Below are 17,616 nucleotides of genomic sequence, written 5' to 3' on the forward strand. Positions count from 1 at the left end.
GAGTTGTGAGGCCGCCGTGTATGTTTCTTCACCATCCGCTCTATGGTGGATGCTCGTTTCTGGACTCTTTCCTGAACACAAAACCTTTCTTCGTTGCCGCCGCCCGCCCACCCACCCACCCCTCGCTCAATTCTGAATCCTTTCTCCGTCGCTGGAAGTCATCGCGTACACATCCAAACATATTTAAACAATAAAAAGCAGACATTTGCACAGCGGAATAGGTGATGGTTTGCTACAGCGAAGGCAAACACCCAACTTCTGCAGAGCTCGGCTATCTTGTAATAACCCAACGAAATCTGGAAGGTTTGCGCAACCCGCTTAGCATCCGAGACCAAAGCAAAGGAAGACAATCCGTTGACGGCAACTTGGGAGGCTGCTTCACAGCTACAAATAGAACATCGCGGTGGAACATATGCAGCAGCATCTCACACCTCTGCCTTTCAAGCAATGCCGCATTTTTATCCCTCACAGTTTTCACGCTGCTTGTCTTCCTTCCAAGCCCCTACTTAATGCTCGTGGCGCCAAGTCCTTCGTTCTCGATGTCGGAACTGGAGAAGGAGGCACGTGGCTCTCTCCCAATTAATACGTTAGCAGCTCCCGCGAATGATTGGGTTTCACCACAAAACCGCGGTAGACTAAAGCGCGGTCGACGAAAGCGCGTACCTGACGTCATCACAGCGCGACGAAAACATCACGCTGTGAGCGGTAAAGTTAAAATTAACGCGAAAACCTTACCCTAACCCCCCCAAACCTAACCCTAAACCTAACCCTAAACCTAACCCTTAACCTAACCCTAAACCTAACTCTAAACCTAACCCTTAACCTAACACTAAACCTAACGCTAACCCTTAACCTAACCCTAAACCTAACCCTAACGCTTAACGTAACCCTAAACCTAACCCTAACCCTAACCCTAAACCTAAACCTAACCCTTACCTTTTCGTGAATCGGCTTGCTTTAAAAGCGCTTTTTAAAGCGCCCTTTTTTCTCCGCGGTGGTATTTGTCGCGCTGCTGATGACGTCAGGTACGCGCTTTAATCGGGCGCGCTTTAGTGGACCGCGGTTTTGTCGTGCCACGAATGATTCTACGTGACTCAGCATCTAGAGCAGTGGGGGCCTCCCCCTCCCCACAACCTTTTTGGCACCAGGGACCGGTTCTGTGGAGAGAGGATTTATCCGTGGACTGGAGAGGGCGTGGCTTCACGTACTGCCAGCACCCCGCGAATGGGGCGTTGTTCCCACCCAGCCAAACCAAGACAATTATCTACATCGCCAAAGCTAACCTACGCCATAGATGCCACAGGTGGTACGCGGAGCCATATCTGAGGGCAGATATGTCAGCTCCAGCACACTGGTCAGCTTATTTTCGGGGGAAGGCTTATTTTAGTGCATGCACTCAAACGCCCGATTGTGCTTATTATCCAGGGAGGTCTTATTTTTGGGAAAACGGGATAGCTTAACAGCTGCAGTGATTCATTTAACGAATGTTGCAAGAAAGGTTGTAAAATGGGGGGACGGGGAATCACTTGACAATTGTTGTGCTTAGCAGCGGGAAATTTTGGGTTCAATTGTGGTGGTAAATCCAGGATTACCTGTATATGAGTCTGAGCCAGAGGTATCTGACTTTAAATGCCCTTAAGGAGATACTCAAAATAGCAATTCAACATTCAACATTCGTATGTCAGGAAAACAGATAATCACTAAGAGGCCCTGAATTTGATCTAACACTACTTATCCAATTATTGCAACTGCATAAATCTAATTGCTGAAAATGTTCACAGTTCTGTTGCTTAAAAAAAAGTATTTAATGGCATTTAAAAACAGGCATTAGAAATTAAAAGGCGCTTGTTCCTGGGGAGGAAAGCTATGGCAAATCTAGGCAGCATACCAAAAAGCAGAGACTTCACCCTGCCAACAAAAGTCAAGGCTATGGTTTCCCCGGTTGCAATGGGTGACTGTGAAGGTTGGACCATAAGAAAGGCTGAGCGCCAAAGAATGGAGGCCTTTGAACTCTGGTGCTGGAGAAGACTCCTGCGAGTCCCTTGGACTGCAAGGCCATCAAACTGGTCAGTCCTAGAGGAGATCAACCCTGATCGCTCTTTAGAAGGCCAGATCCTGAAGAGGAAACTCAAAGACTTTGGCCACCTAATGAGAAGGAAGGACTCCCTGGAGAAGAACCTCATGCTGGGAACAATGGAGGGCAAAAGAAGCATAAGGGGACGGCAGAGAATGAGGTGGCTGGATGGAGTCACCCAAGCAGTTGGCATGAGCTTCAATGGACTCCAGAGGATAGCAGAGGACAGGAAGGCCTGGAGGAACGTGGTCCATGGGGTTGCAATGGGTCAGACACAACTGTGCAACTAACAATAATAAAAACAGTCAATGCCCATATTTACTCACCTATCTTGTGTGAGTGGCAGAATCACAGTTGCTTGCATGGAAAACACGATGAAGGATATTCTCATTCGAGGGCTTTTAAAGAGGAGGAAGAGAAAGAAAAACATTAAATTCAGCCATGTAAGCCAGAACATTTCAAGGATTCTTTCCTTTGACCACACAGAGAATTATCTAGTATCTGTTGGTTGGTAATTCTATATTTCACCAATCCTGAAAGCAGAATGTATATACTGCTCTCTAAGTTTAGTCATTCATTTGCAGACATTTCAATATATCAACCGATAATGTTACCTAATTGGGTACTGAAGTGCCTGTAAGGAAGCAGTTCAGAGGTTGCACAGTTCAGTCCTGAGTTACAGATATTGTCTTATATTGGATCTGATTCAGTGGTGAAATTCAAATCTTTTTACTAACGGTTCTGTGGGCGTGGTTTGGTGGGCGTGGCGTGGCTTGGTGGGCGTGGCGTGGCTTGGTGGGCGTGGTTTGGTGTAAATAAAGAAATAAAGAATAAATAAAATTTATTCTTGCACACAGCCCTCCCAAGCTCCGTTTTCACTGGCAGAGGGTTGCAGGAGGCTGTTGCAGCAGAAAACAGAGCTCGGGAGCCTGTTTTCGTTGACGGAGTGCTCGGGCCACCACAGGCACCCCCGACACGAATTATGTCAAGCTGGCCATGCCAACCCAGCCCACCAAGGTCAAATACGACCCTGATGCAGCCTTCAGTGAAATCGAGTTTGACACCCCTGGACTAGGGTCTCAACATTCATGCTAACCAGAACTGGGCACAGTATTCCAAGCGGGGTCTTACCAGTGCTGATCTTTAATCTCGCCATAAATAGCAATAGCACTTAAGACTTACTGTATATACCGCTTTACAGTGCTTTTACAGCCCTCTCTAAGCGGTTTACACAGTCAGCTTAGAGTCAGAGTCAGACCCACCTTGGAAGGATGGAAGGCTGAGTCAATCTTGAGGCAGTCAGGATCGAACTGCTGGCAGTAGGCAGACTTAAACTGCAATACTGCCTTCTAACTACTGTGCCACCAGGAGGGAGAGTGAGAAAGGGAATTAAGAGAGAGAGGAAGGAAGGAAGGAAGGAAGGAAGGAAGGAAGGAAGGAAGGAAGGAAGGAAGGAAGGAAGGAAGGAAGGAAGGAAGGAAGGAAGGAAGGAAGGAACAGCAATAGCACTTAGACTTATATACCGCTTCACAGAGCTTTTACAGCCCTCTCTAAGTGGTTTACAGAGTCAGCCTCTTTCCCCCAACAATCTGGGTCCTCATTTTACCCACCCCGGAAGGATGGAAGGTTGAGTCAAACTTGAGGCGGTCAGAATTGAACTGCCAAATTGCTGGCAGCCGGTGATTAGCAAGAAGTAGCCTGCATGCTAACCACTGCGCCACCGCAGCTCTTAGGCCTCAACTGACAACTATTCATTTAGTTTGAAGTCACAACAGCACTCAAAAAAGTGATTTACAACTGGTCCCGACACCTACAAGTGCTGCAGCATCCCTATGATTGCACCGTCCAAATTCAATCACTTGGCAACCGATCAACATGTACCCATGATAGCTCCACCATCCTGGGGTCATGCGATCCCAAGTTGTGACTTTCCCAACCTTTACTTTTCACAAAGTAAAGTCAACGGGAAGCCTTAACAACCTCAATAATTCACTTAACGACCATGGCAAACAAGGTTGCTGAGTGAATCCCAGTTGTAAAGATTGTGGGGCTTGAGTGGGTCTCATTTAACAACCCTCTTGCTTAGCGACAGAAATCCTGGTCTCAATTCTGGTTGCGAGTCCTCGGCTACCTACATATTGTTTCTCCTTATGTAAAACACAAATAAATCAATTCAGCGGAGAGATCTTTTCCCTATAAAGGATCATCTCAGAGCTGTCTTCGTACAGTGCCTAGGTCCTACAATTGGCATGAGAGTATAAGGTCATTTTACAGCCCAGGCAGATCCAGAAGGACCCCGTCAAGGATTGGCCCCCCAAGTTGTCGCGAAAAATGAAGGAGGGGCTGTTATCACACAAAGCGGGCTGCTTTGTCTCAGCTAGCGTGGCACAACAAAACCGCGAAGCCCTTATCCGCGGAGATATAAGCGCGTCGCTAAAGCTGCGACATCATCACCGCGCGTCATCACCGCCGCGACAACAGCGCGGCAACAGAAGGGCGCTTTAAAACGGCGCCGCGGCAGAAAGCCGATTTCAATTAAGGTAAGGGTTAGGATTAGGTTTAGGGGTTTGTTTTAGAGTTAGGTTTAGGGTTAGGTTTAGGGTTAGGTTTAGGGTTAGGGTTAGGTTTAGGGTTAGGGTTAGGTTTAGGGTTAGGTTTAGGGTTAGGTTTAGGGTACTGAGTGCTTGGGAATGCACGGATTTGCCCTCCGCGATTATGTCATCGCGGTAGGGTCGCGTTTTTCCTTAGCGTTTCGAACGGCGTGAATTAGTCTTCACGCTTATGACTCCGCGGATAAGGGCTTCGCGGATTTGTGGTGGAACCTTCAGCTAGTTATCATTTAATCTGAGGTCTAGAATTGTATTTACAAAAAAAAAGTGAAGAGATCCCTACAGATGAGAATGTGATTAAGAAAATATTACAAGGTGCAGAAATGAACAGATTAACCCTTGCAATTAAAGGAAAGGAAGAATCACCTGACTATTAGAGTACATGGAGGTTATTTTATCAATGGTTGGAGAATAAATATGAAAATTAGAAATGAAAGCAGAGGAGTGAAATACATGACTTAGGGCCAGTGTACACATGGCTTAGGGCCAGTGTGCCTCCGAGACCGCCTACTGCCACATACCTCCCTGCGGCCGGTAAGATCCCACAGATTGGGCCTCCTTCAGATGCCGTCAGCCAGACAGTGTCGGCTGGCGGGGTTCCACCACAAAACCGCGTTCGACTAAAGCGCGCTCGATGAAACCGCGTAGCTGACGTCATGAACAGGGCGACAACAGCGCGGAGACAGAAGCACGCTGTAAACGCTAAACCTAAAATTAACCCCTAAACCTAAACCTAACCCCTGTAAACCTAATCCTAAACCTAACCCTAAACCTAACCCTTAACCTAACCCTAAACCTAATCCTAACCCTTAACCTAACCCTAAACCTAACCCTAACCCTTAACCTAACCCTAAACCTAACCCTAACCCTAACCCTTAACCTAACCCTAAAAGTAACCCTAAACCTAACCCTTACCTTAAGTTGAATCGGCTTGCTTTCAAAGCGCTATTTAAAGCGCCCTTCTTTCTCCGCGCTCGCTGTTGTCGCCCTGTTGATGACGTCAGCGACGCGGTTTAATCGGGCGCGGCTTAGTCGAGCGCGGTTTTGTCATGCCACAGGCTGGCAGGCCCCTGGAGGAGAGCCTTCTCTGTGGCTGCTCCGACTTTTTTGGAATCAGCTACCCCCAGAGATCCGGACCATACCCACTCTCATGGCCTTCAGGAAGGCTGTTAAAACCTGGCTGTTCCGGCAGGCCTGGGGTTGTTGACCTCATTGTTGAGGTTCAGCCCCGATTAGAATGAATGCATGTTGGGTTTTTGATTTTAAACTGTCTTTTTTTTTTCTTATTTCTTTTTCTCTCTCTTTTTTTCTTCTTTTGTAAGCCGCCCGGAGTCCTTCGGGATTTGGGCGGCATATAAATTTTAATAATAAATAAATAAATAAAATAAAAATAAATAAAGTCTATTGATAAAGTTAAATAAGTCAAGAAAGGGATTGTTATAATAGTATGTTATGTATTGGTTTTAAGAATAGAAAAAAATAATAATGAATATGGCTGTAATTTTAATTATTATCGCACAAAATATTTGTACCCAGATGACACGCTGTTTAATGAAAGATGGTATGTGTGTATTAAAATAAAATAAAAAAATTATTTAAAAAATGTAAAAAAATTATTTAATCCCAGGGAGCCATCTCAAGCATATTCCTCAGTTGATTTTTCTTTGTCTAAAGATAGATCCCATCATTGTCAAATACTTATTTTTTTTACCCTTTTGTGTGTCTGTATTTTTTTTTTTTAATCCCACCATCAAGGAATCCCATTCGGGGAGAAATTCGTAAGCATATTATTATTATTATTATTTAAAATATCCTCACCACACGTTTGAAGCTCTTGGGGGAAAAAAAACCGAACGTGTGTTATGTAGTAACTGCAGGCCTTCATCGTTCAGGCCCAGAAAAAGGGGAGGAAAAAATAAAAAAATTGGGGAACAGATGTACAACCATCACTTGGAGTGATCTAATTCTTATAGTGAAACCTGCCCAGAATTTTTACCATATGCTGCACTGAACAGCATTTGTCAACCCTGAAACTTTCCTCTTTTTCTCTTCGGAAAGAAAAGGAGTGTGTGTGGGGAGGGGGGGGGGAGAACAAGGACAAAATCTCAAAAGCTGTTCAGAACGATTCCACCAAATCCTTTTTTTTCGTCCCAGGCGGTTCAGAAATAAAAGGGTGGAGTTCTTCTCGAAATCAAGAGTGACCAAAAGACTCAGGAATGGGCAAATCAGATCATTTTTTTGGAAGGAACAGCCATCTCTGTTGCCAGTAACTGAAATTCCAGATCTCGTGACCTCTGCCAATTTATTAACTTACATTGTCCCAGGGAAGAGAAACCAATCGGATTTCTTTCCTTATTCTATAGAGGCTTTGTGTTCTGCCCTACGAAAATAGATGCGCTGCAATTAAGAGCCCCTCTTCCACATGGTTTTGCACCAGCTGGCCAAACACAATTGACTAACTGTACTGCATTTTCCATAGGAAACAATTAAGTGTGGCAATGTCTACACAATTGCTTCCAGGACTCAAAGGGTCCTGTGTTTAGCTAGAACCTCAGCATCATCTACACTTCTAAAGTAATCTTGTTCTTGTCTGAGGAGTACCATGATCAAAACCATGCTGCCATTGTAAGGCAGATGTTGCGTACATCTGTGTAATGTCCTTGGAAAGAAGTCAGAAAACTGTAGATAAATGTCTGGTGTCCCACAGCTGCTTCCCTTGAAAATGCACGAAAAGGTGTGATTGTATTGTTGGAAGAAATGTCCACCTGGGTTCAGTTCCACGTGGGGAGAAAGACACTGGAAATATGGCGACTGGTTGGAAAGATGAGAGAGAGGGGGGGGTAGATTTATATCCTCTGTTGAGCTTTGAATTTGAGCTTGTGTTTTCTGCACCTAATAACGGCAGCAAGACCGTTGGTGGCGCAATACTGGAAGAAGGAAGACTTGCCTACAACTCAAGAATGGACATTGAAAGTTACAAACTTAGCCGAGATGGCTAAAATATCGGCATATCTTAAAGATCACTCAAATGAGAGATATAAACGAGACTGGAAAAAATGGATTGACTATATACAAAATAAATACGGGACCAAGAAATTCCAGTTAGCCTATGCTTAAGATCAGAAATGATTTAAATTGTTTAAAGTTAGTTCAGCAAGAAGAAGCTAAGGTAATTTCTTTATTTCTTTTTTCTCAATAGATTTTAGACTGTGTTTGTTAAAAATCCATACCGTGTACGTGTTTTGGGAAGTCGGGGGGGGGAGGAGGAGGGGGGTTGGGGGGGAGGGAGGGAGGGGCATACAAAAAAAATTGTACTTCAATGTTTTACTGATTGAGAAATGATGAAATATTTGTGTTTTAAAAGAAATAAAACTTTTGTACAACAAGAAATATATATATTAAAAAAAACGAATTTGAGCTTGTGTTCTGATTGATTGTTGTCAGACTCCCATGGGGCCATGCAGGAGTAACTTTGTAGGTTATCTTTTGAGTCCGGGCATGGTTGACTCTTGCTGGGTGTTGATGTAATTAAAGGGCTTTGGACAATTCCTATTATGACTCTGCCTGAAGGAGGCAGAATACACTGGCTCAGGCCTTAATGGTCCGTTGACAAAGGTGGGGATGAGTTTCTGCCTCCCTTTTAGAGGGAAATATTCTGCCCTTTGAATATTTCCTAAAATATTTCATTTTTCTAGGAGAGGGGTGGGTGCTAACTTCCTACAGTATAATGAGAAAGAGGGGGGAAAGAGGGAAGAAAAACTAGGTTACCAAAATGGATATCCTGTTTTTTTTGTTCTTTTTTCACCACAGGACTGATTTAGAACAGCTCCTTTCTGCATTCTAATAAATAGTACTTTTTATCTTAATAGATTTTAAATCTTTTCCCACCCCTCCTTTTTTTATTTTTCATTTTTATACCTTTTGGTCAGAATTACATTTGGTATCCTATCACACAGGCTCAAGCACCACTCTTAATGGCCATTTCTGGAGATATTCTTAGCAAGTGTTGGAAATCTTATCTAAGCATCTTCCAGCTTCTTTTTTCAACTTGACCCAACAAAACATATGCTCTTATGTTGTTAAGAGCAAGCCAGATCTCGTTTCGAACTCATTTGCAACCTTATGAAACTATTCGTAGTCTCCAGGGAAAACAGGAAATTAAGAGAAAATAGTTACCAGGAAAAAAGGAAATATGGTTCCTTCTAACTCTTTCGACAACTTACCTCACAAATCTTTCCGTCAGCTGCTTCACAAATTCAACAATTTCTGTCCAGTGTTCTTTTACGCTCCCTGATCTACCAAAAAAAAACAAAAAACAGTGCCAATAATCAGTCAAATTTCTTTTTTTTTCCCTAGAAATTTTTTTTATTTTCCATTTTCATAGCATATAATCACATGTAAACTATTACATAGTCAATATCATGTTGTATTATTAAGTAATTACATCAATTTATCTTACCATCAATTACCAAAGGGAAAAAAAACCAGTTATTGGTTCTTCTACTCTCCATACACCATATTTATACCTTATCCGACACTTTCTTCCCCCTTTCTCCTCCTCCTTTCTACATCCTTTCTTCCCTCCATCATTTTCTACTCTACTTCCTCTTCCTTTCTCCTTCTCCTCTCTCCTTACCACTCCTCCTTATATACTTCATCTTCCCCCTTCCCCCTCTCTCCTATCCCTCTCTTCCTATCTTCTCTCCTCTACTTCCGACTCTTCTACATCCTTTCTTCCCTCCATCATTTTCTACTCTACTTCCCTTTCCTTTCTCCTTCTCCTCTCTCCCCTTACCATTCCTCCTTATACACCTCATCTTCCCCCTTCACCCTCTCTCCTGTCCCTCTCTTCCTATCTTTCTTCTCTCCTCTGCTTCCCACTCTTCCTCTAATTCACTTGGTGCATTTCAGCTTCTGAGAAAACTCCCTTTTGTGTTGATGGTATTTATAATTCCATTTCAATATACATAAAAAAGAAAAAAATAGCAGTATACATGTACACTCATAATACCTTAAAATCCAACACCCCTCCTCCAACTTAGTAAACTCCGCTCCCTCCCACCCTCCCCCCAATCAGTCAGTCAAATTTCTTAAAATACTTGTTTGAAACACTGTTTTCATGAAGGATTCAGACTTTCCTGCCACAGGTAGTTTCTGACTTATGACCTATCATTTAGTGACGGTTTTGGAGTTACAACAGACCTCCTCAAGGCTACCTACAGCCCAGATTCCAAGTTCCAGGAGACACACACACAAACACACACACACACACACACATTTTATACCTACCGCCAATTTTTGTATCTCTGTTAGTAGTAAAATTTTCTAAGCGCCCACCGGTTCCACAGTACAGTAATGGTGATTTGTAAAGTAGGGAAGTAACTTTACTTTATAAAATTTATAAAGCAGAGTTACAGCAAACCCCTACCGCCCACCATGAAAGCTGGAACGCCCACTAGTGGGTGGTAGGGACCAGGTTGACTACCACTGATCTAGATGATGGAATTAATTAGTAAAATGTTAATATGACACAAAGGCTGAGAGTTTTGGTCAACACTTGGAAGACTGAATTGGGAGGAGCAAGACAGGGAAAAATATGGCATGACATTAGCAAGAAAGGAATGTAGAAGACACATGCGGAATGAAATTCCGTGACTTGGAAACATCTAAGATGGACTTGGGTTGAGTGAGTCATTGACAGCAAGCTGGGTAAAGAGCCGAGGTGGCGCAGTGGTTAAATGCAGCACTGCAGGCTACTTCAACTGACTGCAGTTCTGCAGTTTGGCTGTTCAAACCTCACCGGCTCAGGGTTGACTCAGCCTTTCATCCTTCCGAGGTGGGTAAAATGAGAACCCGGATTGTTGTTGGGGGCAATATGCTGACTCTGTAAGCCGCTTAGAGAGGGCTGAAAGCCCTATGAAGCGGTATATAAGTCTAACTGCTATTGCTATTGCTATGATTTAGTAATGTGGGTCAGGCTAACCTAGTTATGAGCTTTGATACCATCTTTGATACAAAACCAAAGATGGTATCGACGACGCAAGAAGTCATTATCTATCGTTATTTATCACACAGGTAGGATCACACCTTATTTGGAGCACTGCTTTTTCAGAAGAACATTGACAGATTAAAGAGGCTGCAAAGAAAGACAGTAAAGATTGGGATCGCGGTGCCAGATGAAGGAATTTGGGATCCTGAAGGAAACAAGAGGTAAGGAGGCATAAAGTACATAGAGAGAAGCTACAAGGATTGTGTTCACAAGAACTATTGCTCCATGTCCACAAAAAAACAAGACCCAAAATAATGGATATAAATTATACTAACCTAATTTTATTTTTTTCTTAAAAATCAGAGGTTGTTTTGTTTAAATCATCCTTGGCAACTTTTAAGACTTAAGGACTTCAACTTCCAGAATTCCTCAGCCAGCATGGCTGGCTAGGGAATTCTGGGAGTTGAAGTCCACAAGTCTCAAAGTTGCCCAGGTTTGAGACATCTGTTTTAAATTGAAAACTTTTTAAAAAGTTTTTGTTTTTTTACAGATCAACTAGACACAAGGACAGTTTTTTTCCCCTAATTCCATCACTCTGCTAAACAACTAATTCCCACAACACTGTCAGATTATTTACTAAGACTGCATTACTATTATTTTTCTCATCCTTCTTAGCACCTCTCTTCCCACTTGTGATTATTACCATGTTGCTTGTATCTTTACAATTTATATTGTTTTATGTGTTTCCTAGTATAATTTTAATGCTTATTAGCAACCTACGACTATCACTAAGTGTTGTAACTTACGATTCTTGATGATTGTGTTCTATTTTATTTTTCTTTATGTACACTGAGAGCATATGCACCAAAGACAAATTCCTTGTATGTCAAATCACACTTGGCCATCAAAGAATTCAATTCTATTCTATCCTATCCATCATCTAATTTCTATTCTATTCTATCCACCATCTAATTTCTATTCTATTCTATTCTATCCATCATCTAATTTCTATTCTATTCTATCCATCATCTAATTTCTATTCAATTCTATTCTATCCATCATCTAATTTCATTTCTATTCTATTCTATCCTATCCATCATTTAATTTCTATTCTATTCTATCCATCATCTAATTTCTATTCTATTCTATCTAATTTCTATTCTATTCTATTCTATCCTATCCTATCCATCATCTAATTTCTATTCTATTCTATTCTATTCTATTCTATTCTAGCCAAATAACTCCCAGGGGTTTCATTTGGATGTTAAAGAGGAAGTGTGAACTAAGGCTGAAAACAACCCCAAGAAAGGATTCCCCAGTCTAATTTCTCCCCCCACTCGTTAAAATGATTGACATCACTTGCTTGGGAAAGAATGGGCCTATTGAAAATAATGCCTCCAGTTCTTGTAATGGCCCAGAAAGATACTCTAGCATTGAACACCATGGAGAAAAGAAGTAAAACCAAGAAGGCTGCATTCCTTCCACCAGTTTCCCAAATAGGTTACCCACAAAAACCAGCAGTGCTATTTCCGCTCCACGCTCAGTGCGAATGCCTTTCAATAGAAAGGCACAACTCACTACGGAACAACAATCATTGCAGGACAATACAACAATTTTCTTTAGCGGATTAAAATAATTTTTTAATAAAAACATTTGAATTTTTTGTCATTCGCGTTTCATTTTGATCCTCCTTTTGTTGTGTCCTTTCTCCAATGATTCTATTTCACCCCTTCTTCAATATTATGTAACTTTCATTGTGTGGCAAGTTGGCCATGGCCAATTCATGGCACGACAAAACCGCGCTCGACTAAAGCGCGCCCGATTAAACCGCGTCGCTGACGTCATCAGCAGGGCGACAACAGCGAGCGCGGAGAAAGAAGGGTGCTTTAAATAGCGCTTTGAAAGCAAGCCGATTCAAGTTAAGGTAAGGGTTAGGTTTAGGGTTAGGTTTAGGTTTAGGTTTAGGATTAGGTTTAGGGGGGTTAGGTTTAGGTTTAGAGGTTAATTTTAGGTTTAGCGTTTACAGCGTGCTTTTTTCTCCACGCTGTTGTTGCGCTGTGATGACGTCAGCTACGCGGTTTCGTTGTGCGCGCTTTAGTCGAACGCGGTTTTGTGCTGGAACCGGCCAATTGACCCATGGCAATTTGGCCACAGCACGTTGCCCGAGGCGAGTTGTTCGTGGCGAATTCGCCACTGTGAGTTGGCCATAGTGAATTGTCCTACGCCCGATTTTATGGTTTTTTTTTTAAACTCGTACAGTTTTTATTAGTTGACAATATAACCTACAAAGAGATTATACAAAATCAAATATTAGGGAAATTAGGAAAGGAAAAAAGGGAAATGAATGGTGAAGGAAAGGAAAAAGAAACAAAAAGGCATTAACTTCGGACTCCTTTGGTGCAGTAAAATAAGGCATTAAGTTATAGCAATAGCAATAGCAATAGCAGTTAGACTTATATACCGCTTCATAGGGCTTTCAGCCCTCTCTAAGCGGTTTACAGAGTCAGCAATCCAGGTCCTCATTTCACCTACCTCGGAAGGATGGAAGGCTGAGTTAATCTTGAGCCGGTGAGATTAGAACCGCTGAACTGCAGATAACAGTCAGCTGTAGTGGCCTGCAGTACTGCACCCTAACCACTGCACCACCTCTACCCTCAACTTTGTACTTTTTCATAATAATAGAAACCAGCGATTTCTGTAACAACAAGAAATGTCTTCTTTCCTAGACCCAGTAATGAGATTCAATTTTTTTTACTACCGGTTCTGTGGCCGTGGCTTGGTAGGCGTGGCAGGGGAAGGATACTGTAAAATCTGCATTCCCTCCCCACTCCAGAGGAAGGTTACTACAAAAACCCCATTTCCTCCCAATCAGCTGGGATTCGGGAGGCAGAGAATAGATGGCCAGTCAGAGGTGGCATTTGCCGGTTCTCCGGACTACTCAAAATTTCCACTACCGATTCTCCAGAAACTGTCAGAATCTGCTAAGTTTCACCCTCGATCCACCCACCCCTTCCCATCTTCCCATCTAAGGAGCCAAGGTGGCGCAAGTGGTTAAATGCAGCACTGCAGGCTACTTCAGCTGACTGCAGTTCTGCAGTTCGGCTGTTCAAACCTCACCAGCTCAGGGTTGACTCAGCCTTCCATCCTTCCGAGGTGGGTAAAATGAGGACCCGGATTGTTGTTGGGGGGCGATATGCTGACTCTGTAAACCGCTTAGAGAGGGCTGAAAGCCCTATGAAGTGGTATATAAGTGTAACTGCTATTGCTATTGCTATCTTCCCGTGGGATGGCCAAAGAACTGGGAAAGGCATGGACCTAAATCATAAATGGTGGGATTTAGGCTAGAAAATTCCCCCATCCATTTCATCTGAATCCACAAAACAAAACAAATTCCTATTTACATTACGAGTCACCTTTTCACGCTATGTACAAGCCAGTGGTGGGTTTCAAAAATTGTTCAAACCTACTTTGTGGGTGTGGCCTCCTTTGTGGGAGTGGCTTGCCGCCCATGTGACCAGATGAGAGTGGCTTGCCGCCCATTTGACCGGATATGAAGATACCGACGACACTTGTCAGAACCACCTTAAACTACCTCACACACAGCACTGGCATGCATAAGAATATGATGTAAACTTGTTTTTCAAAAGGCATCTTTGGTTTGCGTTAAAACAACTTCAACACACGCAATGTTCTGATTGCACCACAAACACAGTAGTCATCCTTACCTTTCACAGAGGCACTGAGTTTTATAAATATGAGCATGATAGTGTAGAATAATCATATCCAAGGACCAGTGGTGGATTTCAAAAAATTTTGGAAGCTCTTCTGTAGGTGTGGCCTGCTTTCCAGGTCCACTGGTGGAACCTCTTCTAACCAGTTCAGTAGATTTGACGAACCGGTTCTACCGAATAGGTGCGAACTGGTAGGAACCCACCTCTGGTACAAGCAATGGCTGTCCTCACTGTATCTTTCTCTCACTTGTTTCATTATTACTTGGGCTGAGTTTCAAAATCCCCCTTTGGCAATGCAAGCCTCAACCCAAAAATAAACCACAACCACTTTCATACTCGCAGGTGATCAAAAGATGAAAACTGTCTAAAACTATTGTTAAAACTATTGTTATGCAGAGAAGAGCAACAAAGATGATTAGGGGACTGGAGACTAAAACATACGAAGAACGAAGAACGGTTGCAGGAACTGGGCATGTCTAGTTGAATGAAAAGAAGGACTAGGGGAGACATGATAGCAGTGTTCGAATATCTCAGGGGTTGCCACAAAGAAGAGGGAGTCAAGATATTCTCCAAAGCACCTGAGAGTAGAACAAGAAACAATGGGTGGAAACTAATCAAGGAGAGAAGCAACTTAGAACTGAGGAGAAATTTCCTGACAGTGAGAACAATTAATCAGTGGAACAACTTGTCTCCAGAAGTTGTGAATGCCCCAACACTGGAAGACTTTAAGAAGAGATTGGATAACCATTTGTCTGAAATAGTATAAGGTTTCCTGCCTAGGCAGGGGGTTGGACTAGAAGACCTCCAAGGTCCCTTCCAACTCTGCTATTGTATTGTATTGTATCTCACAGTGATGTTGCCAGAAAGGATGATGGCTTCTATGTACCTTGTGTGCTTGCTGGCTTTTTTAGATTGAGAAAGAAACTTTGCTTTAGAACAGGGGTCTCAAACTCAAGGCCCATGGGCCGGATCTGGCCTTTGTTGTGGTGGTGGTTGTTAGTTGCGAAGTCGTGTCCGACCCATCACGATCCCATGGACAACGTTCCTCCAGGCCTTCCTATCAGGGGTGGGTTCCAGCAGAGACTACTACCGGTAGTAGCTCAGGAGAGCTCACTCAGAAGTGATGGGAATTGTTTTATCGATGGTTAGAGACTCAATATAAGAATTAGAGGTAAAAGTGGTGGTGTAAAATATAGAAAATGCATCAAGAGAGTTAATATAATTAATAGAGTTAAATAAATCAAGAAGAGGATTATTACAGTATTAGACATTTAAGCTACAGGTGTTAAGCTAGGAATAGAACGATTTGTAAACTTGAATTTTCATTGCACAAAGTATTTTGCACCCAGATGACACACTGTTCCATGGAAGACGGGTTGTTTATACCAAAGTAAAATAAAAACTTATTTAAAGAAAAAGAAAAAGAAAGGAAGATGGTCAACCTCACTTAACCCATGTCTCGCTTAAGGACAGAACTTTGGGGCTCAACTGCAGGGTCGTACATTCAGGGCAGCAGAATTTTGTTTCCCCCCCCCCTCCTCGTTCAATACAAAAAAGCACCAATGAACCTCTGCCAGCTTTCCTCTTATCCTTTGCACAACTTTTTTACACGACTGCAACCGCGCTTCACCCCAGGGCGCCTCTTCTCCAGTTCAGACTAGGGAGAGCATTAAAAAAAGAGGGGAGGGGGATGCAGGGTCTCCCCTGGAACAGCTGCGCGCGCGCACACACACACAACACACACACACAACACACACACAAACAGACAATGCCAGGGAAAACTTGCACGGGGAAGTTTTGTTTTCTCTCCCACCGGATCGCCGCGGGATACAACGTTGCCCCGCGGGTCGAGAGGCGGGCAAGGGGGGATGGCGGGACCCCCGGCCTGCTCCCCTCGCTTTGACTCACTTGTCCAGCACGAAGTAGAGGTCGAAAGCGGCCCCGCAAGAGGGTTCCTCTTGACCCAGGCTCGGCGGCGGCCGCGGCAGAAGAACGAGCAGAATGCCGACCAACCCTATCGGGCCCAGCCGAGCCATGGAGCCGCCGATGAGGAGGAGGAGGAGGAGGATCTGCAGCCCCGGGCAGGGAATCCTTTGGCTTGCGAAGCGGGAGAGGGCGGCCGAGCGAGCGGAGGGAAAGTCCCGTTGGAGCCGAGAAAAGGAGTGGGGAAAAACCTGGATTGGAAGGCTCGCTCGGGCTGCTCCTGGTGCCGCTTTGGCCGGCGGTTTTGGCTGCCCTTCTACCCCGGAGAGAGTCCGCGGCGGTTCGTTGAAGCTTCTGCAAAGCAAAGCGGAGCAACTTCTGCGCGGCTTTGTCCACGCCTTCGGGGGCTGGACTCTTCCCTCGCGTTTTTTTTTTCCCCTTCCTCTCTTTTCTTTTTTTTCCTCCCTCTTTTGGCGCTGCTGCGCTCAACTCGCTTCCGACGACCCAGCGGCCCGTTGAGATAGCAATAGCAATAGCAGTTAGACTTATATACCGCTTCATAGGGCTTTCAGCCCTCTCTAAGCGGTTTACAGAGTCAGCATATTGCCCCCAACAACAATCTGGGGGCTTCCCAACTTTTTCCTTCTGCAGGAGTGAAAACCCACGCTTTCTCCTAAGGGGGGGGGGGGATGAAATAGCCTGGGAAATATTGAAAAGGCAGAAATATTATATGTCCCTGGATCAGAAATGGAGCAACACGGTGTGTGTTTTTTTTCCGGCAGGAAGCAGACTCACTCTTAATAGCCTCCCCCTTTGTCAATGGGCCATTTAAAAAGAATGAGCCGGTCTATTCTACATAACAAAGACCTCCCCCCTTCAGCTCCAGGGCGATGGGATTAAGGCGTGATAGTGTTAGCCCTTTACCCATCTCACCACAGGGCACCTGGGAAGAAGCAAGGCTCAACCAAGCTTGGATTCAAAGCACAGCCTAGAGAGTTGCCCCTGCATGGTCCCCACGGGAGTCTGACAACCAATCAGAATACAAGATCAAGATCAAAGGCCAGAGTGGGCATAAAACCAGGGACTTTCAGCACCTCTGCCCCTTTTTCTTCTTCACCCAACATCTGGAAGCCTGTGATCCCCCTTTTTTCTATTCAGGAGCTCAAGGCCCTGTGATCCTGTCCACCGTTAAACCATCTTTCAAGCAGCCTCCATGTTTCCAGTTTCCATGTTTCCCCCACTTGGAACTGAACCCAGGTGGACATTTCTTCCAACACTTGGGGGGGGGGG

The 17,616-nt window shown here is 43.9% G+C and overlaps 1 protein-coding gene across 1 annotated transcript in view; it reads right to left on the reverse strand.

Annotated features, from left to right (window-relative positions):
• The window catches only part of ANTXR2 (ANTXR cell adhesion molecule 2), a 170,424-nt gene extending 153,937 nt beyond the window's left edge, over positions 1 to 16,487 (reverse strand). The window contains exons 1-3 of the mRNA XM_087724004.1: positions 16,312 to 16,487; positions 8,907 to 8,978; positions 2,401 to 2,472 (exon numbers count right to left, since the gene is read on the reverse strand). Coding sequence (XP_087580130.1) covers positions 2,401 to 2,472; positions 8,907 to 8,978; positions 16,312 to 16,439 — 272 coding nt within the window. The 5' untranslated portion in view covers positions 16,440 to 16,487. The remainder of the gene's footprint in view (positions 1 to 2,400; positions 2,473 to 8,906; positions 8,979 to 16,311) is intronic.
• Positions 16,488 to 17,616: the final 1,129 nt, after the last annotated feature.

The sequence above is a fragment of the Thamnophis sirtalis genome, unplaced genomic scaffold, assembly GCF_051295495.1.
Source record: "Thamnophis sirtalis isolate CommonGarterSnake01/CBP01778 unplaced genomic scaffold, rThaSir2_p1.2 scaffold_10, whole genome shotgun sequence".
Lineage (NCBI taxonomy): Eukaryota > Metazoa > Chordata > Lepidosauria > Squamata > Natricidae > Thamnophis > Thamnophis sirtalis.